Source organism: Pseudorca crassidens, chromosome 13 (assembly GCF_039906515.1).
Source record: "Pseudorca crassidens isolate mPseCra1 chromosome 13, mPseCra1.hap1, whole genome shotgun sequence".
Lineage (NCBI taxonomy): Eukaryota > Metazoa > Chordata > Mammalia > Artiodactyla > Delphinidae > Pseudorca > Pseudorca crassidens.
Genome location: NC_090308.1, coordinates 81,378,068 through 81,404,122, shown reverse-complemented (window position 1 = coordinate 81,404,122; position 26,055 = coordinate 81,378,068). Strand labels below are relative to the sequence as shown.

The following is a 26,055-nucleotide window of genomic DNA, read 5'->3' as shown; positions in this document are numbered from 1 at the left end:
TATTTCTTTCTAAGTATTTACGAACTAGGAGTAAAAATTTTCTGGTAAGTAGTATCCTATTTCTATAGAGTAAGTATATAAACTCTATAATAATAGGAGTTTTCTGATAAGTAGTATCCTATTTCTATAGAGTAAGTATGCAAACTCTATAATAATAGGAATTTTCTGCTACATTCTCACATTTTTTGCTTCAAAATGTAAGTTATGTCATTTCAGAGTATCAAACCATAGTTTTAAAACATATTAGAACATTTTAAATGCTTAGTATTTCACATCTATGTACAGTGATAGCAGCTTTTATTTTTTTTTAAACTAATACTATGGGAGAAATGTCATTTTGTTTCTCTTATAGCTTTATTGGACATTCGTTGGGCAATTTAATAATCCGTTCAGTGCTTACAAGGCCACGGTTTAAATATTACCTTGACAAACTTCATACCTTTCTATCACTCTCTGGACCTCACCTTGGTACGCTCTACAACAGCAGTGCTCTTGTTAATACAGGTAAGAAGTTTTATTGTCCAGTACAAAAATTATGGCGTGGAGAGATTTAAATACAAATTTAATATTTTCTGGTGTTTATTTTAGAGCAGATTTGTCATGTACTTGGAATTTCATGAAACAAAAGATGTATCTATTTTTCTATTTTGTCATGCACGTGAAATAAGCTGACAAAACTCATTTCAGAAAATGATGTCATATTGAGATATTTGTCAAGTCACAACAGCATTTTTTCCCTTTTTATCGTTAAACTGTTTAAATATTTTCAGTAAATGTTAGTCTTATAAACAGGCTATTTTGTTGTTCCATTAGTTGAGCAGATAACAAATACCTATGCTTAATACATTTTAAAGTTATAAAATGTTTTATATAGAACATTAACTCTGATTTTGGTTTGATAGTGATAAAGGGATATTATGAGAAAATAAATTCTAAACTTTTAAAAGAAATTAAAGTAAAAATTAAGACCCCAATTTTGATTAGAATAAATATGCTCATTAAGAAGGATCTGATACTTGATTTGCCCTTTATTTGGCTTTGTTTTTCCATTAGAATTTTAAAATGGCTTTTATAATTTAGTCAATTGATTCCCATTGTAAGAATTAGATTTCATTCTGACTTTTTTTCATTGAGCCTTGAAACTCTTATTTCCATTTTCTCTTCTACTTCTTTCATTGACAAATAAACCATACCATTTTCCTTTGTATCCCATTTCAAATGGTGGTATTCAAAATCTAGCTAGTTGTAGATTTTTACAGTTTCAAGAAGAGGGCTTGAGAAAAATGAAATCCATAAATAGTACAAAATAGAACCCAGTATGAATCGGATGCAGTACTTTGAATTTCTTTCTTTTGAATTTCTTTCTTCACTAAACTTTTCCCCAGGTAGACTTTCAGTTGGCAGCTTTAATCAGTTAAAGGGTTTTTACCCTCTTTTCCTCCCCTGTTCACCTCAGTAATAGAATCAACAAAAGTAGAAATGAGTAGTCTACAATCTTGAAGACCAGCTCCAGAGTGATTGAGGTTCCACTTAAGGGGAAGATGCACTTAAAGACGGGTAACTGGTAATATAAAGAAATACAATTAAATATGACACTGAAATTACATTCAGCTGTTACTAGAAAACATTATCCAGTTGCTCATCCTTAGAGTTGGTCCTTATCCAGTCAGTCTCCCATGACTGACCTGTGATTGTCTAAAGGCGCCGTGCTCAGGCATGTGGATCTACTACTGTGTTTAAAGTTTACTCCCCCTCTGCTTCATTATAATTTGAACAAGTATATCTAAAGGTATAATTTTCCCAAATGTGTTCTTCATAGACCATTACCTATTTCATTACCTAATGAAGTAGAAATAAACAACAAGCCCTCTGTCAACCACCATTAACCCATCGTTAACCTCTGTGTGTCTGTGTGTTTATATTTGTTATCAGAAAATGGAAATATTTTGCAAATATATTTTTTATTCGCCAACAAAATGCTAATTTGGGAGATATATTTTGAAGTGAAATATATATATTAGAATGAATAACGTTGGCATATGGTACTATGTATTTCCGGTTTATAACTCTCACATATCACATACCATTTATAACTCTCTAGGTCTGTGGTTTATGCAGAAATGGAAAAAATCAGGTTCTCTTTTGCAACTGACATGTCGAGATCATTCAGACCCTCGCCAGACTTTCTTATACAAGCTTAGTAATAAAGCCGGTAAGTATATAGAAACAGTTTTGAAAACACTCACTTGAAAACCTTTTTTAAAATAAACCTTTGGGCTTCCCTGGTGGCGCAGTGGTTGAGAGTCTGCCTGCTGATGCAGGGGACACGGGTTCATGCCCCAGTCTGGGAAGATCCCACATGCCACAGAGCGGCTGGTCCCATGAGCCATGGCGGCTGGGCCTGCGCGTCCGGAGCCTGTGCTCCGCAACGGGAGAAGCCACAGCAGTGAGAGGCCCGCATACTGCAAAAAATAATAATAATAATAATAAGTAAATAAATAAACCTTTAACAAATCAATTATCAACATGTCTTTCTGGTGATTAAAAAACCATCAGTCAGTTGTTATTTCTTAATAGTGAAATAGACTCACAGAACTAAGCAGTTGATAGCATGTTTTAATTTTTTTTTACATGATTGTATTTATTTTTTTGTGAGGTGCACAGCTACTTTGAAGTTATCCTAAAAATTTTGGCCTTTATAATTCATACCAGCTATAAGTTAAGTTCTTGAACTAGGCCTCTGCATGTCCTAGCCCTCCTGTCCTTCTAGCTACCCCCAACCCCAGTCCTCAGCCTTTGTTTTAAACTGCCACATTTTTTTTTACTTTCCTATTATAAGCATTTCTGGAAAATGTCAGAAACGAAACCATTAATAGTTATTCCTTCTTCAGATTCTCACCACTAGATGGATCTTGTTACTCATCTCTCATTAACCAGTTATTAAATGTATTCCCCATCTTGCATGTGTATTCTAAGCTTTTACTCCCGGAAGTCCCCAGCTGGTCCTTGGCCATTCATTCTCACGCTCTGTAAGTGACCTCGCCTGTGAGCTTTCCTCTCTCCTGGACTCATCCTCGCACTCACAGATTCCCGGCACATTCTTTCCACTGTGTCCTCTGAGGTCTCCGCTTGAGGAGAAGAGACTGCCCTCATCTGTACCTTCCTCAAAGAATGTGATCGCCACTTCCTGCTGAAAGTGGAGCCATAACTGAAAGCTGGCTATTCCCCAGCCCGCCCCCGCCTGCCCACTCCCCCGGCTGTGGAGCAGAGGGTGGCACACTTTTTTGCTAAAGGGCTGGATAGTAAACATTTTGGCTTGTGGGCCGTAGGATCTCAGTTGTAACCACTCAACATACCACTGTAGCCCAAACACAGCTATAGACAACACATGAGCTAGTGAGTGCGGCTGCATTTCAAAAAAAAACTTTATTTACCAAAAAAAAAAGGCAGCAGTCCAGACCACACAGGCCTGCCATAGAAGCAGCTGGATTTCTTGATTCCTCAGTTACTGAGGCCCACCTAGAGCGGGAGCCCGTCCTCTTGCTTTCCATCCCTCCCAGTCGTGACTTCTCCACCGCCACGTGAAACTGCTTCTTTGAGCCTCAGCCTTCTCGTCGTCTTCAGTATAATGCTCTCCTGCGCCTTCCTTGCATCTGCAGTGAGAACTTTGACAAGAGTTCATTGACAAATATTTATTACACAGTTATGCTTAGGAAAAGACATATTTCTTTTTTAATTGTATGATTTTCTTTTTTTAATTTATTTATTTTACTTTTGGCTGCATTGGGTCTTCGTTGCCGCTTGCAGGCTTTCTCTAGTTGTGCGAGCGGGGGCTACTCTTTGTTGCGGTGCGTGGGCTTCTCATTGCAGTGGCTTCTCTTGTTGTGGAGCATGGGCTCTAGGCACACAGGCTTCAGTAGTTGTGGCACGTGGGCTCGGTCGTTGTGGCTCGTGGGCTCTAGAGCGCAGGCTCAGTAGTTGTGGCTCACGGGCTTAGTTGCTCCGCGTCAGGTAGGACCTTCCCAGACCAGGGCTGGAACCCGTGTCCACTGCATTGGCCGGCAGATTCTTAACCACCGCGCCACCAGGGAAGCCCGGAAAAGATATTTTTCTTGAACCTTAATATACTTAATCCTGGCATCATTTTTGGTAATTTGATGAGCCGACCCTTTAGATGATTCACGAAGCATTACAGAGCCTTTCTCAACTCTGGTAAACTTCTATTCCACTCCACTGTGAACCCTTACCTATGGCTACACTCCACCCAGAAATTTCAACCAATATTCCACTCTGTCACTTTAACAGCCTGTCCTTTCTCTCTCACTCCCTTATTCTCGCCTGCTTTCTAGACTCAGTTAAGATCCCTACTCCATCTTCCTAAGATGACCCTGTGCCTCAGGGTTTCATCCCCTTCCTGACCCATCTCAGACTCTGAATTATCACTTTCATCATTCATACACTGTCACCCTTTGCTTTCTATCGTAGCCAACTAGCAAACCTGTACTACCGCTTCTTCATCTAGCCTGTTGAGCTCTGCCACAAAGGACACGCAGACGTGCACCTCACTACTGCTGTAGATCCGTGGCTTCCCTGTCTGGTTATCTCTTAGTAGCTTTCTACTCATTCCCTTCAAAGTTTCTCACCTCTTTTCCTCAGACTTAAACTACCGCTGCTGCCTGCACTTCCACAAATGGCTCTGTTTCCTGTTCTATCTGTGAAAGTCAAGGCCGTCAAGCAAGGACTTTCCTACTTCCTTCTGTTGGCCTGCAAGCATCAGCATACCTAGACCTGTGTGTGCAGCTGCCTTCAGAGTATATTCACTTAGATGTCTCATGGGTGCCTCCTGTGCAGTGTGCTCAGACACCTCCTGTTTCCCCTCAGATTGGCTTCTCTGCATCTACCCAGGCAGAAACTTAGAAGTCGTTCTTGACTTCTCTTTCTCCCTTTCCCCCATCTGCTGAGTTACCGATCCCTGCGACGTCCAGCCTGCTTGGCCCTGGTGGAGCCTCCCTTTCCTTACTCTGTGACTGCCTTCGTCCAGCCTCCATCACCTTCACTTAGATGATCACTGTGGCCTCCAAACTGGTTACCCTGCCTCCTGTATGCCCCCCTTCTCCTCTGTCTCACTTCCTCATTGGATGAAATGATTTTCTAAAAATTAAATCAGACCGTATTGGTCCTGTTCAAAAATCCTCCAGAGTACCTTCTAGTTCTCAGGATGACGTGTAGAGTCCATGGCTTAGGGCATCAAATCCTGTATAATCTGGCTCCTGGTCCTTTCATGTGCTCTGTACCCTCCTCTTTGCAGACGGGCATCCTTTGCTGTAGTCACTTTTCACGTGTTTGTGCTTCCTCGCCTTCACCATGCTGCTTCTGCCACCATTCCTCCCCGTGCGTTTGCCCATCTGTGTAGCACTGATTCTCTTCATCTTCTAAAATTACACTCCAGCACCACCTGCTCTCCGGAGCTTTCCTTGATGCCCTATCTGATTCGGTGCGCCTCTGCTGGCAGAGTACCAGCACATGCCTTCATGTCCCAAATCTCATGTCTCAGGACCGACGACAGTAATGAATTCCACTCCTCACTTGCCTGCTACATATCTGTGCTTATATTTCAAACTAAATGTGTCTAAAATTGACAGTTTCTTCTTTTGCTGCCTCTTTTTTTGACCTTTTCTAAATGTTACTCTGTCCTCTAGATTACTTGGTTTGAAACACCTCAGTGTCATCCTCGATTGACCCCACTTCTTTTCTTTGCATAACACATCCCAAGATTGTTAACGTCATCTCTGAACTGCTATAACATTATATATGAACCTCTTTTATCATAGTCGTTATAGCTTGTCTCATGTCAGTCATTTTTACGTATCTCAGCCTTTTTTCCTTAAGTGGGATCTGTCATGACAACCCTTTCCCACCCGCCCCCCGACATACCCTCAGCATTCACAGTAGTTCTTCCTAGTAGGCGTTCGCTGTCAACCCACTGAATCAATGAGTGATCTTTTCAATATTATGTTTGGTATCCAAAAGCAGGTCAAATATTGTACGGTAAGCTGAAAATCAAACCCATGTATTTGGTGAAGGCTGAAGTAGCTTGAACTTGTAAACTTAAGCCCTGGCCTTTTAAATCCACTTTTCATCTTCATTCCTCTCATCACGTCTTCCATCCTGCTCTTGAAACATTTGATACGAACACTAGACAGATTTAGTCATTGAATACAGCCCACTTCATTTGAGTCTTGTTTTAACCTTTTCAAGATTCTGCCTTAAATACTGCTGTCAATATGAGAAAGAGAATTGGGAATGGTTATTTCATGTGTCGCCTGTTATTAGAATCAGTGAAAGAAAAGTTCTTTTGTAGGTGGAGTTTTGGGATTTTGTTTCTAAGGGTAAAAAGTAACAACAGTAAGGTATTTACAGTACACAGAAATACATACTTGATTCACAAAACCACAAGATATTCCTACAAAATCAAATACATCACGTAGTTCTCATGTGAGAAAAACTTACCCTGACTAGAACCATTACGTGTAGCTATGTGTATAGCATTGTGAGTAGCCATGGAGTTTGTACCAGTGCTGCTACTGTAAAAATTCTGTAATTCATGGCATTTCCCAACTGACTGAACAGATACTTGTATCACTAAGTTTATAATTATTAGTAGATATGAGTAGGTCTTTTGTACTTGAGTTATTTTTTAAGGATTAGTTAAAACTTTTCCTTACAGGTTATTAATTTATTATTTGCCTTTTAATGCATGGCAGGACTTTCATCTCCCCCCCCGCCCCGGTTGTACCAGTGTAGCACTGTTTAAGAGACAAACTTTGAAGGCACACATAGATACTAGTTTTAGCTGAGACACTGATAAAGGTTACTTGATCTAAATATTAAGTAATTCTGTTTCTTCATTGGTAAAATGGGAATAATAGTATCTTCCTCACAAGACTATTAAAGGTTGAATGGATAATTCATGTAAAATGATTATGGTCTGAATAGCACGAAACTCAGTAAATATTAGTTGGTAAAAATAGCTCTAAATGAAGAGGTGCCTGAACTAAAATAGTATTAGTATTATAGATTATAGAAATTTGCTGTCACATTAACATCATAAATCTATTTTAGGAGGTTTTATTTTTAGCAGAACTGTCAATATTACTAGCTATAAAAATTGTTCAAATGACTTATTAAAATTGTTTTTGTGTTTTAAGATTTCTACTTATAGCTAGAAATGAATTTATTAGTATACACCTGAATTGAATTAGTATTATTATGGAACATAGCATGAAAGCATACTATGTTTTCTAATAATAACTAGTACATTAAATAATACTAAATATAGAAATAAATAATAGCCAACACACAAGGCACATACCGTATTCCAGGTGCCACCCAAGCATGTCATACACGTGAGTGTGTTTAACCTTATGAAGTAGGAGCCCCATTGCCCCACTTTGCATGTGAGGACACAGATGCCCAGAGTGGCCAGACGCCGCCTCAGCCCAGAAGCTGGTACCACAGCCATCATGCGTGGTCAGACCAGGTCGTGTTAAGCCAGTGACGTATACTTTCAAGAACTTGAGACGGTTATCCTAATTGTAGTTTTAAATGTTAACAAATATTCATTAATTGATTTTAAAATTATAATACTGTCATGGGAGTTGGAACAGGTCTCTCTGAGCTGTTTTTTTCCTTTTTTTTAATCATCTAAAGAATTATGAGAAATGAGTAGTCAATTCCTAGGAAACTGCTACACCTGTATATGTACATAAAATTCTTTATTCACAAAGTAGAAATATATGGGTTCACATCAGAAACATAAGTAAATAAAACAGGAAAACATAGAGCAGTGTTTACTTAACCAATTTACGTAGCCAGTTTGCTATTCTGAGATATTTTTAAACAATCAAGAGCCCTAGAGATAACTGTTCTTTTATATTTTACTCTGCTATAAAGTCTTTGATGCCCTGATCCAATTATTGCTTCTGTTTCTTCTGAATGGCCAATTTCCTATTCTTTTGAGAACGCATAAAATCACCTGTCTAAAGCAAAATCCAGCCTTCTACCCTCTTCCCTTGTTTATTTAAGCAAAGACTCCCCTGTGGGTCTTCATTTTGAAACAGTCTTTTTCTCTGCAACATATCATTGGTTAATAGCGTTCCTTAATCAAAAGCTATTCATTATTTTAAAATTAAGGAAGCATTTAAAAGCCTGAAGTAATTTGAGTGATTTCTAAAGCAATTAAGAAATGTTATCTTTTTGTAAAAATCAGGTATTTACTAAGTGTGAATTGCCTTTGTTGTTTTGTGAACACAATAGATATTGTAGAGGGCTACAGAAATGTTACGTTTAAAAGGAAATTATCTTTTTTGATTAAGGCATTACAATTATAAACAATGATTAAATTTTTAAAAATTTGTATTGCACTCTAGTTGATTTACAGTGTTGTGTTAGTTTCAGGTGTACACCAAAGTGAATCAGATATACATGTACATATATCCACTCTTTTTTTAGATTCTTTTCCCATATAGGCCATTACAGAGTATTGAGTAGAGTTCCCTGTGCTATACAGTAGGTCCTTATTAGTTATCTGTTTTATACATAGTAGTGTGTATATGTCAATCCCAATCTTCCAATTTATCCCTCCTCCCCTTCCCCCCAGTAACCGTAAGTTTGTTTTCTACATCTGTAACTCTATTTCTGCTTTATAGATAAGTTCATTTGTACCCTTTTTTTTAGATGCCACATATAAGCAATATCATATGATAACAATGATTAAATTTTATAGCAGCTTTTAATTTTAACTAAAAAACCTGTAGCATCCTACAGATTGCTGATAGAATATATCAATAATTTACACAATATAGTTGCAGCATGCTAGCATGTCCTCATTGAATATCAAGGGAAAGAAAGATGAAGGAACCTAGAGCAACGTGGAAGGTAAACAGTATACTGTACCTAGATGAGGTGACAGCAGTGCTGAGTAGTCAAGATTACATAGAGAGAAGGCTCAGGGGCTCTCCTGTATTCCTTGGTGAGGGCTCAAAAAGAGCCAAAGAACAATCTACCCATTGTTGGAATTTCAAGAACAAAGTATCCTCATTTTAAGATCTTCCTAAAAACATCTGCTTAGAATCTCTTAACCAGCTGTTGAATTCTGACAAATAAAATATAACAATTAAAGAAGTCTCCTGCTGTGCTACTATGGTACAAGACAATCTTTTCTTCCAGCAGATTACAGAGGTGTTTAATAATAGGTATCACTTGATTTGTAATTAACATTTGTATTTTGTTTCTGAAAGTGTAGGAAAGCATCAGCAGCAGCTTACATTATTTTAGGAAGCAAATTCTTTCAAATGTATTTAAAATAAATGAGTAAAAATAAGAACAGTTTAATATTGAGTAGACTATGTCCATTTAGAAAGCACAGGGTTTCTCAGCCTCAGCACTTTGACGTTCTAGGCTGGATATTCTGTGTTGTCAGGATCTGTCCTGTGCGTTGTAGAATATTTAGCAGCATCCCTGGCCTCTACCCACTAAATGCCAGTAGAGCACACACCCATCAGCACCTCACATACCCCACCCCCTGCTTGTGAGAAACAGCGTTGTCTCCAGACACTGCTAAATGTTCCCTGGAGTGCAAAGCCACCAGTGCAGAACTGCTATTTTTGCCAGTTCCAGAAAGTAACCAGAGATGAGTCAATATGAATTGCTTTAAAACTCATTAAATTTTTCAGAAAAAAAATGAGCAGCCAAAAATATCAGGAAGGGCTTCCCTGGTGGCGCAGTGGTTGAGAGCCCGCCTGCCAATGCAGGGGACAGGGGTTCATGCCCTGGTCTGGGAAGATCCCACATGCCGCGGAGCGGCTGGGCCCGTGAGCTATGGCCGCTGGGCCTGCGCATCCGGAGCCTGTGCTCCGCAACGGGAGAGGCCACAACAGTGAGAGGCCCGCGTACTGCAAAAAAAAAAAAAAAAATATATATATATATATATATATATATATATATATATATATCAGGAAGACTGAGATAATGAAGGTGAAAGTTACCATTACGGTGTTCGTTCATACGTAAACCATGTAATTGTGCAGTCCAGAAAAATACTGAACATTTACTTTAATCTTTTTCTTAGCAATCCTGAAAAATAACTAAAATATTTAGAAACTTTTCCAGTTAAACTGTCTCATTCTATAGATGGGGAAATCGTGTTACTTTCCCAAGTTACAGGTAACTTTTCAACCGAGAATGAGTCACCTTGGGCTGAGTGAAGTGCTAACCCGAGGGCCAGTGGACGAGACCATCTCTGAGCAGGTAGAATCAGTGCAGGTGCAGAGAGGATGAACCTACAGTACAAGGCTCCCCCAAATACACACCTCAGACATTGTCATCAGCTGGACTTCAGCTCGGATGAAGTGCTGCCATGATTCCCACCAGCACTGCGCCTCGGGGGCTACCATGTTTCTCTTTGAGTTTCTGCCCTCTCTAGCCAGCACTGCTACACAGGAATGGAAACCAGAAGACTCAAAAAAGGGTCAGAGTCTGTTTGACTTGGTTCTTGGCTAATACAAAAAGCAAACCTTCCATACAGAAGCACAGTACTAGTAATAATACATTGTTGTTGAAAAAGTATTATTAAAATAATTACTAAGTTTAAAATGCATTTTTAAAGTACAGTGCTATCTTGGGAATCACGTTTAAAAATATAACAATATCTTGTATCTATGTCACTGTCAGAATCTGTGATTGTATCTGTTTTATCATCATGGAATCTGAGAGTTAAAGGGTTTCTTGGACATCCCCTTCTCTCCCTTTGTTGGTTTGCATGCTTCGTCTCCACCGAGCTGCCTGAACCTGGGGAGACATGGGTACTCCTCTCCAGGGTCTTGGTCTAAAGCAGTGATTCTCAGCCTGAGTGCCATTTCTCTGTAGAAGCACAACAGAATCTCCGCGAATTATTTTGAAAAGTATATTTAATTTTTAAGGTAATGGCTATTACTCTTATAATGTAAACTATAGAAATAGAGCAGTGCCGAGAAATGGGGGGGGCGGGGAGGTAATTGGAGGGGAGAATAAAGCCCAAGGACAGATTCATTGAGAGACTGATTTTTTTTTTAAGATGGGAAGTATAATACTGTAATATTTTCCATCCTGATAAGAATGATCCATCCAGAAGAGAAAACTGTTGATGCGAGAGAAGGATGGGACAGCAACTAGAGGCATGCCCTTAAGCAGACAGGAAGAAGGAGTGGGACCTAGTGCACTAGTGCAAGGGCCGGCCTGAGGCAGGGGTGGGCAGAGCGAGAAGGTACAGATGCGGGAGGTGGGTTTTGTGTTAAGGTAGAGTCTGCGGAAGCTCCTTGCGACGCTTCCGTGTGCCCAGTGAGACAGGAAAGCCATAAGGTAAGACAGAGGGGGACATAGAAGATGCTGGTGGTTTCCGGAGAAGTACAGAGGTGACCGTTACTGAGCAAGGCTGCCACCGGCTGTGCAGTATCATTCCTGTCGATGTGATGGGAGTGATGCCCCCCCGGAGATGTGCAGTGTGGTCGCCTTTATGGAGGACACACATAAACACCTTTTAGATAAAAGAAGGAGCCAACTGTGCTGTTACATGGCTGGTTTCATGCAGTTCGGGATAAAATTTCATTTAACAGCATTATACTTAGAGATTCAGAAAGAACAGTACCTAAAATAACTGGGTTAGAAGTGAAGAAGTACCATACGACCGTGGCTTTCACATTTTTGGCTTGTTTACCCCTCAAAAGAATTTTGGAAGAGTTTGTATCCCCTTGTATACTTTTATGGTGACACCTAAAACTGTTTTCTATAATTTTAAATAGCTGCAAAGGATGTATTTTCTGGCATATGAGATAGTATATTTTTACTATATTCAGCTGGAGTCACAGACTTAGCTCATTTAATTTATGGAAAATATGTGCCATAAGATCTAACGGGCACAGCCATTTCTTATTGTCAGACAGTCGGTAACATCAGACTTACTTTTCGGAAGAGGAAGACTTCGTTCATATTTTGCTTGGTTCTCCCAGAGATTTTATACCGCAGGGCCATATACCATAAGAAGATCTGAAATAGATTGGAGAAATGTCTTTCCCTTGTAAAGTAGGAGAAGGAAAAGTCATTTGTAGAAAAGTGCTCGTATGAAGTTGGGATCTGGAAATCAATTATCTTAGAGCTGTAAATGCCCATCTACACCACGGAGAGTCTTAAATTACCCCTGGGGGTAAGTGTATACCAGTTCACAGACCTCTGCTCTAGGACACACAGACATTTCCCAAAGTAGCACCAATGAAGACTGTCATCACGTGATGCCAAAAGGGGATGACTTTGTCTCGTGAAATGTGAAAATGAAGGGGAAAAGATCAAGTTTTCTTAAACTTTCTAAAATATTTTAAACATGTGTGTTCAACTGAGTTAATTCCTGTTATAGACATTCTCTTATTTCACTTATATCTCTAGAATTTTATATATTCAAGTGGCCACAAAGTAGTATCTTCTCATTGGGAAAAGGAGGGATACGTTATATTTGACACAGAGGGTATATACTCTTTCACCTGGCTATGTGTCAGTCTAAACTCTTCCCATCATTAGGATCCTTAAGTTCCAGGAAAGACAGGGAGCTTCTACAAAGGCTTCCTATATTCTGGATTCACAGCAGTCCCCACAATTGACCTGTCTCTAAGAGTCTGAATTTCAGTGCACATAAGAGTATCAAAGTTTTATTCTGGAACATTCCAGAACAAAATTCTCTGTACTGCACACACAATTCTAATGTGTCACTATTATTGATTTGTATCTTATTTAATTATCATATAAAATTTTGATTTTGTATATACTAGTCTGAGCCAAATAGTACATTACTGTAATTAGAACATTATCGGTATTAAAGGGGTCAAGAATGTGGTTTCAGTACTTAAGTGAGTTATTTAGCAAAGTACCCCAAGGACACAAGTCCTAAATTCACGTAGTTTACTGAAAAATTAAAAAAAAACAAAATAGACCTGACAAAAGTCTGTTGGATGGTTCACAAAAAATCGTTATTTTTATTGGAAAAATCGAAGTGTTTATCCTCTTGACATCATGCTTAAATAAGGAGAAAATATAAGTAATATTAGGCAACAGTCAAATGAAAACCTAAAGTAAAAAGTCAGCTTTAAAGGATTTAAATAGGGTGTTTTGTTTGTTTTTATGGAAGAATATATGTTCCTTTGGGGAATAATCCTAAATATTGATGAATATCCTTTGGAAAGTAAAAGCGTCATGAAACACTTGTTATAGAATTTTAGCCAACCACATCCAGTCTCCCCCTAACCCCCAAGACCACAATCCTTGCTCTCACTCAGTGCAAACACACATTTCTCATATCAGCACATAAACTACATATAAGGAAGCTGGGGATTTTGGTAGAGAATGTATAGAAATTTGGAGAAAGAATTCATCAGTTATTTTAAAAGGCATAAACTTAGTACTACCAAGGAAATAAAGTTTATGGCCACTTAATATGATGCTAATAAGTTATTTCAAATCTAATTAATTATTGCACTGTAACTCAGTATTTTTTCTTCACAGGGCTTCACTATTTCAAAAATGTTGTACTAGTGGGCTCTCTGCAGGATCGCTATGTTCCTTATCATTCTGCCCGCATTGAAATGTGCAAGACAGCTTTAAAGGACAAACAGTCAGGTAACAAAGTATATTAGAAGTATTTCAAAGAGCTACGTCTACACATGAGTTTCTCCCAAAGTTTTCTTGCAGTTGTCTTCTCCCTTCTTTTTGTTGTCCTCTCTTTCCTTCGACTTCCTTTTACACCCGCTGATAGTAACAGCTATCCTTCCTTTCTTTTCTTTTGCTGTGTAAGATGTTTTGGCCAGTGACACAGTAGTTGTTCTTTTGAAATCTTTTTCTCATCTAATTACCAATGCTTCTCCATTTTATTGCCTCAAAAGTAATCCATGCTTTAATTTCCTCCGGATTATTGGGATTGGTGGTTGCAGTAATGGTCATGCTGCATGTTTGGCTGTACTTTACTTTTAGTCAAAGATGGCAGCGAGCGGACTCATCAAGAAATGAAAGAGGAATAGTACAATGTCTGACGCCACAAAAATACAAGTATCGTAAGAGATTACTAGTCATCAGTTCCCATATGTAATGCAAGGAAATGTAGACAACCAGGTTCCTGGGCAGGCTGTTCCGGCTGGATTCCCAGGGTATCCCACTTTCAGCCCACTGCAGATGCTGTGGTGGCAACAGATGTATACGCATGAGTATTATATGCAATATCAAGCTGCAGTTTCAGCTCAGGCCACATCAAATGCCACCGCAGACCAGCCTGCTACTTCACAGCCTCTAAATGTGGCACATGTTCCTGGAGAAGAACCCTCATCAGCTCCAAACCTAGTGACCCAAGAAAATCGACCCATGGATGAGAATGTTCAGATGAATGCACAGGGAGGTCCAGTGCTAAACGAAGAAGACTTCAGTCGAGACTGGCTAGACTGGATGTACACGTTCTCACGAGCTGCCGTTCTCCCTAGCATTGTGTACTTCTGTTCCTCTTTTAGTCGGTTTATCATGGTAATGGGAGCCATGCTACTGGTTTACACCGAGCTGGATGGTTTCATTTTAGGCAAGAAGGAGGTCAGCAACAGGCTCCCAATAATAATGCCGAAGTCAACAATGATGTGCAGAATGCAAACAATCTAGAACTTGAAGAAATGGAGCGTCTTATGGATGATGGGCTTGAAGATGAGAGTGGAGAAGATGCAGGTGAAGATGCCAGTGCAATTCAAAGGCCTGGATTAATGGCAGCAGCTTGGTCTTTTATCACCACCTTCTTTACTTCACGAATACTAGAGGGGCCTCCCCAGGTTGCCAATTAGACCTGAAAAATTGTGCCGGCTGCAAAGGAGGGTCTGAATTTAGGAAAGTGTTTTAAATAACAGTGCAGTTTCAAAACATTGTTTACTTTATTTTCATCATCATGTATAGAGGTGTTTTTTTTCCTTAAAGCTTCTCATTCATATGAGAAGCAAATGGACTACTAAATGTGTGATTTTTTTTCAAGATCTTAACAGAACATAGCATAATATTGGTCTTCCAGGTTTTATTAATTTCAATTATGTATATTATACTAAGATAGACCTGTTTGTGTGTCTTCTTTAAAGAGCTGCTTCACGTATAAATGTCTATGGCTAATATCTCAGCCCTTCAATGTATAATTTGAATAAATATATCTATTTTCTGTGAATTATACTGAGAGTTTTAAACAGAATGACCTCATAGTTTTTAACAAAGAATATTATTTACCTAAAATGTGCTAGTAGCATCTTGCCCAGCCATAAAGCAATAAACTTCTCAATAATCTTAATTTTGACATTTGAATAAATGGAAACTTTCTATTTAAGGGCATGTATCCCATCAATTAGAATTAGTACCTTGAAAAAAAAAAGGCAGCTCTTCAATGGAATTAATAGTGATATAAAATGTTGGATATAGGCAGGACTTTTATAAAATAAGATTCTGGAAATTGCTCCCTGTAATTTTTTAAAATAAAAGGTCAATTATGAAAAAATAAACACCAATCAAATGGACAACCTAGAAGAAATTAATACATTTCTAGAAATGTAAAATCTCCGAAGACTGAATCAGGAAGAAATAGAAAATATGAACATATGATTACCAGTAATGAAATTTAATCAGAAAAAAAAACCCTCCCAACAAACAACAGTGCAGGACCACACAGATTCACTGGTGAATTCTACCAAAAATTTGAAGAGAGATAACAACTATCCTCAAACTATTCTAAAAATTGAAGATGAAGAAAGACTTACATTATTCTACAATGCCAGCATCACCCTGATACCAAAACCAAGCAAAGGCACCACAAAAAAAGAAAATTATAAGCCAGGATCATTGATGAACACAGAAGCAAAAATCCTCAACAAAATATTAGCAAACCAAATTCAACAATGCATTAAAGGGATCATACACCAAAAGTGGGATTTATCCCAGGGATGCAAGGATGGTTCAGTATCTGCAAATCAGTTGATGTGATACAACACACTAACAAAACAAAGGATAAAAATCACATGATCATCTCAATAGATGCCGAAAGGGACTTCCCAGGTGGTCCAGTGGCTAAGATTCCACGCTCCCAATGCAGGGGACCTGGGTTTGATTCCTGGTGAGGGAACTAGATCCCACATGGCTGCAACTAAGAGGTTGCATGCTGCAACTGAAGATCACACATGCCGTAACTAAGACCCAGCACAGCCAAATAAATATTTTTTAAAAAATAGATGCCGAGGGCTTCCCTGGTGGCGCAGTGGTTGAGAGTCTGCCTGCCGATGCAGGGGACACGGGTTCGTGCCCCGGTCCGGGAAGATCCCACGTGCTGCGGAGCGGCTGGGCCCGTGAGCCATGGCCGCTGATCCTGCGCGTCCGGAGCCTGTGCTCCGCAACGGGAGAGGCCACAACAGTAAGAGGCCCGCGTACCACAAAAAAAAAAAAAAAAAATAGATGCCGAAAAAGCATTTGACAAAATTCAACAGCCATTCATGATAAAAACTCTCATCACAGTGGGTATAGAGGGAACCTACCTCAATACAATAAAGGCCATTTATGACAAACCCATAGCTAACTTCATACTAAATGGTGAAAAGCTGACAGCATTTCCTCTAAGATCAGGAACAAACCAAGGATGTCCACTATCATTACTTTTATTCAAATAGCATTGGAAGTCCTACCCACAGCAATCAGACAGAAAGATAAATAAAAGTCATCCAAATTGGAAGGGGAGAAGTAAAACTGTCACTGTTTGCGGATGGCATGATACTATTTGCTTTTCTATGTACTAATGAACTATGATAAAGACAAAGCAAAAAAAAGAATCCTGTTTAAAATCGCATGAAAAACAATAAAATACCTAGGGAATAAACTTAACCAAGGAGATGAAAGACCTATGCTCTGAAAACTATGAAATATTGATGAAGGAAATTGAAGATGATACAAAGAAATGAAAAGATGTCCATGTTCATGGATTGGAAAAATTAATATTGTTAAAATGTCCATACTCCCCAAGGCAATTTACAGGTTCAGAGCAATCCTTATCAATATACCAATGGCATTTTTCACAGAACTAGAACAAATAATCCTAAAATTTATATGGAACCAAAAAAGATCCCAAATAGCCAAAGCACTCTTGAGAAAAAAAGAAGAAATCTGGACAATCACACTCCTTGACTTCAGACTATACTATAAAACTGCAGTCATCAAAACAGCATGGTATTGGCACAGACACAGCCACATAGATCAATGGAACAGAATAAAGACCCCAGAAATAAACCCACGCACCTGTGGTCAATTAATCGATGACAAAAGAGGCAAAAACACACAATGGGGAAAAGATAGTCTCTTCAATAAGTGCTGCTGGGAAAACTGGACAACTACATGTAAAAAGATGAAATTAGAACATTTCCTCACACCATATAAAAAAATTAGACTCAAAATGTATTAAAGATCTAAATGTAAGAACAGAAGCCATAAAACTCTTACAAGAAAACATAGGCAGAACACTCTTTGGCATAAGTCATAGCAATATTTGCATCTGTCTCCTCAGGCAATGGAAACAAAAGCAAAAATAAACAAATGGGACCTAAATAAAGTTTTCAGTGTGAAAGCTTTTGCACAGCAAAGGAAACCATCCACAAAACAAAAAGACAACCTACTGAATGGGAGAGAATATTTGCAGATGATATGACCAGTAAGGCAAAATATGTAAACAGTTCATGCAACTCAACATCAAAAAAATGAACAAACAGATTATAAAATGGGCAGAAGACCTAAATAGACATTTTTCCAAAGAAGACATACAGAGGCTAGCAGGCACATGAAAAGCTGCTCAACATCACTAATCATCAGGGAAATGCAAATTAAGATCACAATAACACATACTGGTGAGAATGTAGAGAAAAGGGAACCCTCGTACATTTGTAGTGGGAATGTAAACTGGTGCAGCCATTGTGACAAACAGTATGGAGTTTCAAAAAATTTTAAACATTATAGAACTACCATATGATCCAGCAATTCCACTTCTGGGCATATAGCCAAAGAAAATACTAATTCCAAAACTTATGTGTACTCCAGTATTCATAGCAGCATTGTTTATAGTAGCCAAGACATCAGAGCAACCTGAGTGTCCGTCAGCTGATGAATGGACAAAGAAGATGTGTATCCACATAATGGAATACTACTCAGCCATAAAAGAGAATGGAATATTGCCATTTTCAGCAACATGGATGGACCTGGAGGGCATTATGCTTAGTGAAATAAGTCAGACAGAGAAAGACAAATACTGTATGATATCCCTTATAGGTGGATTCTAAAAAATAAAGCAAACAAACAAATATAATGAAACAGAAACAGACTCACAGATACAGAGAACAAACTAGTGGTTCCCAGTGGGAAGAGGGATGGGGGAGGGGCAAGATAGGGATAGGAGATTAAGGGATACAAACTACTGGGACTTCCCTGGTGGCACAGTGGTTAAGAATCTGCCTGACAATGCAGGGGACACGGGTTCGATCCCTGGTCCGGGAAGATCCCGTGTGCCATGGAGCAACTAAGCCCGTGCGCCACAACTACTAAGCCTGCGCTCTAGAGCCTGCAAGCCACAACTACTGAGCCCACGCGCCACAACTACTGAGCCCACGCACCACAACTATTGAAGCCCTCGTGCCTTAGAGAACGTGCTCCGCAACATGAGAAGCCCACGCACTGCATCGAAGAGTAGCCCCCGCTCGCCACAGCTAGAGAAAGCCCGCTTACAACCATGAAGACCTAACGCGGCCAAAAATAAATAAAATTTTAAAACAAGAAGAGATACAAACTACTATGTGTAAAATAAATAAGCTACAAGGATATATTGTACAGCACAGGGAATAGAGCCAATATTTTATAATAAATTTAAATGGAGTATAATCTATAAAAATATTGAATCAATATGTTTGTACACCTGAAACTAATATAATATTGTAAATCAACTATACTTCAATTAAAAAAAGAAATAAATAATTTTTAAAAACCGTTTTCTATGAAATCTATATTCTATTGATCCCTCTTTTAAGCACATCTCTCTTCTTTCTCTAATTATGCTTCTGTATGTTATTCGCTTCTCATCATTCCTCAAGGCTACATCCTGCCTCTACCCTGAAATTCACGTTTGATGGACATGTGTTAGCACCCATCTGTTAGTAATATAGTAATGCATGAGCATTAAAAACTGTTTCGCCCCTCTTAAGGCAGTTTGTGCTTGTATGTGTACATATGTGTGTAACCTTTACCTTCTATGCTCTGCATGCCCTCAATAAATCCATTGTACGAATTAACCAAAAAGAGGGAGAGAAGAGCACAGCTTTGAAATTAAAAGCAAAACGAAGCATTAAATAAACCTGCAGGCCAAAAAAAGAAAAAAATTCTCAATTTGACCTATGAGCCAAACTCACATTGTTCTGATTATGGGAAGTTGCTATTCTTTCTCAAGATAATTTGGAAATATGTGGAATAACGTTGGCTGCCATGGAAACTTTTTTAAAGTATTTGCTCTTGAGAGGTTTTAAATTTTGCCTTATCAGAATGTCTCAGCATGGCTCCTTTACTTTCATAATGAGTCATAATTGACTTAAGGTTGAAAAAAACTATTTGCTCTGTTATATTCATTGCTTTTAATTAAAAATATCAAGTTGGCAAGAATAATGTATGATAAATTTATTTCGCTTGACTAGATAAATAATGTGATTATATTTTCTCTAAAACAGTCTCAAAAGTGATATTCAAGGGGAAAAAAACCTTTTAAAAGACAATTTTCTGCTTTAAACGGAAATAATGTAACTAAATTTTATAAATTATATAAAAGTTGGCATAGAATTTTTTTTCAGTTCTTCTTGTGAACCGATTTTCCTTTTTTCTATTTGTTCCATAGGACAGATCTATACAGAAATGATCCACAACTTGCTTCGCCCGGTTCTGCAAAGCAAGGATTGTAACTTGGTTCGGTATAATGTCATCAATGCATTGCCCAATACAGCTGATTCACTCATTGGGAGAGCTGCACATATAGCTGTTCTGGATTCGGAAATATTTTTAGAGAAATTCTTTCTGGTTGCTGCCCTCAAATATTTCCATTAGGATTAAATGCGTTGGTAGAGACTTGACAATTACCTCATTCAACAGTGATTCAGATAATGTATTATATTAAACTGTAGATGCTGATAAGTTCTAAGAAATATTTATACCTTTTTATATGGAAGATAATTTATATCATCCATGTTTAGAGCTTTTTAAACATCAACTTTACTTTCTAGGTAATGTGGCTGTGCAATATTTTTTTAATTTTATCTTTTTACTTTTCTATTACTTTTTCATATATTTTGCTACATAAGTATTTCAGTGAAACTCTAAGCCCATATGTATGTCTGATTGTTTATTACTGGCTTTCCACAATCCTCACATCAGACACATTGTATTAGAGGCCGTTATTGCTAGAATAGCATGGGATTTTAAATTTTCTAGTATTGGGGTATTATTTAGTTAATCATAAATTTTACTTTTAACATTTTACTATGTTTTAACTGGAAGTAAAATTATGGCTGCTAAAATATATTTTTTGAAATCAACTCTTTTGTCCTCTGAAATCGGGTAGTTCATATATGACAACGTTATAAACATTTTCTATAAAAGAAGCATTATTACTGTTGCTAGTAAATATATGTCATGCCTATTAAAATATATTTTCTACTGGTGATTTCAACATTATTTCTCATATTGACTTTTATTACTGGAACTTTCCATGTTCATGTTAGCAGCATCTAGAGATTTTTGAATGTTTGAATGCCCTCTGCCTTGATTTGGTTGGAATTTTGCTAAATTTGGAAATGTTGCTTGAACTTTCTGACTACATTTCTTTAACTTTTTTCATGGACTTCCTTGTATGTACATAATAATTAAATGTTGAAATTTATGAACTACTTTTATGAATTTAGATAATTTTTAAATATTGTTAAAATTTGTTGAACTAAAGAGTAATGTAAATAAAATAATTCATGTTTCAAATGGAACAAAATAACTTTACATGTTTGGTGATACAGATGCAAATGTTTTGATATATGGAGATGTAAAGTCTTTTGACTTTATTCAAGGTGCTGAATAGCATTAAATTCACTATTTTCCTTTCCTGTTTTACTTGTGAAAAAAAGAATGCACTAAGGATAGATAGGCTTTTGTAAGTGTGTATTGTACAACTGATGCATGTTTATTTTTAGCATTGTGTTATTGCCTCTGCTGCTAATAAATGAACAAATGACTATCTGGAGGGACAGCTAAAACACTTGCTTATTTTCAGAATACTAGAGGTATATTTTTATTTTTGCTATAGACATTTTTCATGTTCACATTCCTTGGTCCTGAGTTTGAAATACCATAGTTTTTTCCTTTTATTTCTTTTTTTTAACTAAAAAAAGAAGTTCAGGGCTTCCCTGGTGGCGCGGTGGTTGAGAGTCCGCCTGCCGATGCAGGGGACACGGGTTCGTGCCCCGGTCTGGGAGGATCCCACATGCCGCGGAGCGGCTGGGCCCATGAGCCATGGCCGCTGAGCCTGTGCATCCGGAGCCTGTGCTCTGCAACGGGAGAGGCCACAACAGTGAGAGGCCCGCGTACCGCAAAAAAAAAAAAAAAAAGAAGTTCAACTTATTCTAAGTTTGAATAATCTTCCAGATTTATCAAAGTATTCATTCTTATTCATAATCATATCATTGTTTTGAAGGGAAAACTGCTCTTATGATCATAGTAGGTTGATTGGTTGTTGGTTGTTTTAATAGTTTTAAAAGCACATCAGTGATTATGGTTTCAAGTCTAACAGATTTAACTTCTCATTTACCAGGGAAACTGTCATATGCTATTCACCTCCAAATTCAGAGTGCAGGGGTGGGGTGGGATTCTGAGGGAGAGGGTCAATGATCATAACTGACCTTAGAGAATAAATCTCATTGAAGTGTATACCAGTAAGAATTCTGAGTTGCAGACAACAAAAACCATTGTGATTAACTTAAGCAGAAAAATAATTTATTGGAAGAATATAGGTAGCTCACAGACTTGACGGAAAGGCTGGAGAACCACTCTTGGAAAACTGGTAGAAACCGAGGAAGCTAGAATATGACCAAAATTATAGGCAAGTTCCAACTCCAGGGGAGCTGGAGGTCTGTGTATGTTTCTGCCAGCAGGGATGCCTCTGAAAACTGGATCCCAGACATCCACTTACTTCCATCACTCGTTCCAGATTCAAAGTCTGGTGAGATCATACGACTGACAGGCTTAGTCTCGTGCCAGCACCCAGGCTGTCAGGCACCCAAGACAGTGAGTATATCGGACTTCATCAGCTTCTCCAGCAGAAGATGGGACTGTTTCTCCTGCCAGAATTCACTAAACCTGTGGAATGGGTTCGATGACTGAGCACCAAATAGAAAAACACATCAGAGATCTACTACAGTCCAACTCTTTGCCTTTCCAACATCACAAATATCATATTCACACATTGTTTAAATGCTTCGTCCTGACATACTGCTATTATCCCCCATCCAGTTTCAAGTCCAGGATTTCAGTGTTACGTCCATTTGTCGTCTGGTTTTGTAATGATCTTGCCTCAGTGGTGTGCAGCCCACAGACAAAACTGTGACTTTATCACCCCCCCCCCGCCAATATACAAGGAGAGAAAATAAATTATTAACTACATAAGCACATGCATGAGCCAGTGAGGAAGAAACTACAGCTAGAGCAGTGCTTTGCAAGTTTCCTTGGTGAACTTCAGGGCCCCAGGACAGACCAACTGAAGCAGAATCTCCAGGGTAGGATATAGGGAGCAGTGTGTTTTATGTCCCAAAGCTCTCTGATTTCAAACCAAAACAAAACTATGGTAAATAGAGCCCCCAGTTCTGCCACTGGCCATTAAGCTAGATGGCTATGACCTGTCACCAGTGCCACTTATTCCCTGTTTTCTTTGTGCTCAACCAGCACCTCAGCTGATCAGATTTCTTTACCTTTTGTGTGACCCAAGGATCTGAGGCTTGGGTGGCCTTGCCTCTATATGGTTGCAATAATCTTTGCTTAATGTTTACAATTCAACATGGTGTGAGAGGTTATTCCAGGAGACGAGGTCCCCCAAGTTCTAGACAGAGTCCTCTCCCCACTCCCTTTTCCCCCGTGGTCACCAGGGCCCATCGCTACAGCCAGCACCTTAACCACTTTTTCTAACTCCTTACCTAGGGGCATGAGCTACAAATGGCCAGGAGGCAATCCCAACTTCCAATTCAGAGAAGACACTATCTATCCACTTATACTCCACTCTGGGTACAAACTTAGCATGCCAGCAGAACCTGGGATCGTGCAGACGGATGGTGAGCTGCGAAGGATCTGAGATTGTATCTACTTGTCTTGCTTGCAGTCTTGCTGCAGCTTCATGGATGCGTGGAGACAGGAGACTCCCAGGTCAGAGACAAGAGACCTTACTACAGCAAAGTCGTGGCCAAACGGTCAGCACAGTCACACCAGCTCCTAGAGCCTCATTTCCCACGGTGATGCTGAGGGCCAAGTGAGGCGTGTACACGCAATGCAGGGCCAGGGCCAAGCAGCTTGGATTGCATTACAGGAGAAGAATCCAGAGGCAAGGGCCAAGCCATTTTTGAACAAGCAGCACAAGCAGCACACAAGCCAGTTCTTTCTCCCAGGAGAGCAGCAGTTAAATGGTAGCAATGCTGTGGTTGCCTTGACCTACTTAGATGACCATATGACCAGATGCAGAAACTGCCCAGTATCAGGCAATGAGTTGCAGTTGGGATACTCAGCAATAATATGCAGGGATGCTCGGGACCCATGGCAGACTGTGTCTTCCCATAATGGAAAGCAAAATACACGGGCAGGGTGTGAGACATCACAACAAGAGGTCAATCCCTCTGCTGCTCTTCGGAGCCTGTTATTCTGTCAACAGAAGAGCTATCACTGAACACTGTTAACTCATTTGGAGCACATGCCAAATCCTTTAGGACAGCATCCCAAAGCATTTTCTCACCTGGTTCCAAGAGTAAACCTTTAACAGGGCTGTCCTACAAGACCAGCTGCTTCTGATCTGATGGGATATGTGATGAGACTGGTTTATCCCAGAGGCATCTGTATCCACAGGAAGCAATGTTGTATGGGATGCTACATAAAGTGTACGGAACATAAGGTATTCAGTAAGTCCACAGGTGAAGTGTTAAAAGAAGCATAAGTCAGGGAAAGCAATCCAAACCCAGAATAATTGTCTATTCCTATAGAACAAATTGCTATCTCCTTCATTGTAGTACAGTCCCTTGTAACCAAAGCTGCCACCAGGCTATTCCATATTATATTAGGGATCGATCGGGTTGGTCGCTGCAAGTAGTGGTGCTAGCCCATCAGTCTTGGCAGGGGGGATACTATGTTAACACATGCATGTCTCCATGCCACCGTGGCTCCCTTGTTAGGGGGGCACTGAGCAAGCACAGCTGGGGTGAGGGGAGGAGGCTAAGCAATGCCTGCAGAATGGTCATGGTGGTCAGCAGCCTCTAAAATGCCCTTCAGTGATCCCCACCTGCTGGCATTCACCCCCAGTGCAATCCCCTCCCATTGAGGTGGGCTGGATCTGCTAATTCATTCGCTTCTAATGACAGAGTTCAGCAAAAGTGATGGGCTTTCACCTCTGAGGTTAGATTACGGAAGGGCTGTGGCTTCCATCGCGAGCAGTCTCCCTTGTTCTCCCGCTTGTTCATTCCGTGGACACCCAGCTGCCATGTTGTGAAATGACCTTTGGAAAAGCCCACGCAGCATGGAACTGAGGGAGGCCTTCAGTCCAAAAGGCACAGGGAACTAAATCCTGCCAATAATCATGTGCGTGAGCTCGGAATCTGATCTTCCCCTAGTCAAGCCTCCATGTGAGACAGGAGCCCCGGCTCTCAGCCTGACTGCAACCTCATTTAACACCTAGAGCCAGAGGCACCCTGGTTCCTGGATTTCGGACGCACAAAAACTGCGAGAGGATAGATGTTTATTGTTTTAAGCCCCAAAATGTTGGTATAATATGTTAGACAGCAGTAGATAACGTGCAGTAATCTTGTTTCTGATTAAGAGCCCTTTTGCCATGGGAGCCTTCTTTTGAGCACTCAGTGGGACCCAAATGTTCTCATGCTTTGGGGCCATTTGGAGAGGTCCTAATTCCAAAAAAACCTATTCCAAAACCTTTACATTTTCCCAGTCCCTGACCACTTGATTTCAGTGCCCATGAATTGATGTAGATCTTTATCTCAAGCTATATCTCCTTCCAGGCAAAGAGTAGAAGATAAAGTTCTGCCCTCTGGGAGGATCTTTTTTCTCTCTGCTGTTCCTCGAGGGCCTCTGTTAAATGCAGCTCGAAATGCCAAAGCAGTCATTTGCCAGCTGGTCAGTATATTGAGCAAAGTCCTCCGTAATCCAGCTTTGAATTTTTTCCTCTGTCAGCTGGTCACAAGGAGCTCACCACTAAACTGTAGATATGAACTAAGGGTGACGTGTGTATGTAAGCTACCGAGCTACCTGCTAATGAAAACTGCTTGGGTTTTGGCTCTGGCCGCGTTCCGAATATACCACTGCCTCCTGGTGAAAGGAGTCCTTATCTAGGGGGACCAGATGACTCCGGTTCGTGATGAGAAACTCAAATTATACAGCCACCTGATATTACTCGGTCAGACATCACCAGGGCCCAAGAGCTGGCCAAGAACTTTCCTAAAAAAAGGAAAAAAGGAAGGAATGAATGAAGAAAAAAAAAACAAAAACCCGAAGGACTCCGGTTCTGTGTAGACTTTCCACAGGTCCCATGAAGCCTCCTGACCTGCCACAGGTGCTCCGAACACGGCAGGAGCCGCTGGAACCGGAGGGCGGATGCGCAGCTCTCCTTCCCAGCAGCTGGACCAGATGAGAGCCTTCTGCTCTGCGCTGCACCCA

At 39.6% G+C, this 26,055-nt stretch overlaps 1 protein-coding gene and 1 pseudogene across 13 annotated transcripts in view; both read left to right on the top strand.

The window, feature by feature from the left end:
- FAM135A (family with sequence similarity 135 member A) overlaps nt 1–21,382 on the top strand; it is a 123,498-nt gene extending 102,116 nt beyond the window's left edge. For all 13 annotated transcript variants that reach the window (XM_067702854.1, XM_067702853.1, XM_067702856.1 and 10 more), the window contains 4 exons: nt 353–504; nt 2,102–2,212; nt 13,585–13,698; nt 19,994–21,382. In XM_067702854.1, the coding sequence (XP_067558955.1) occupies nt 353–504; nt 2,102–2,212; nt 13,585–13,698; nt 19,994–20,199 (583 nt within the window). In that variant the 3' untranslated portion in view covers nt 20,200–21,382. The remainder of the gene's footprint in view (nt 1–352; nt 505–2,101; nt 2,213–13,584; nt 13,699–19,993) is intronic.
- On the top strand, nt 13,727–16,610 carry LOC137204850 (homocysteine-responsive endoplasmic reticulum-resident ubiquitin-like domain member 2 protein pseudogene; annotated as a pseudogene).
- Nucleotides 21,383–26,055: the final 4,673 nt, after the last annotated feature.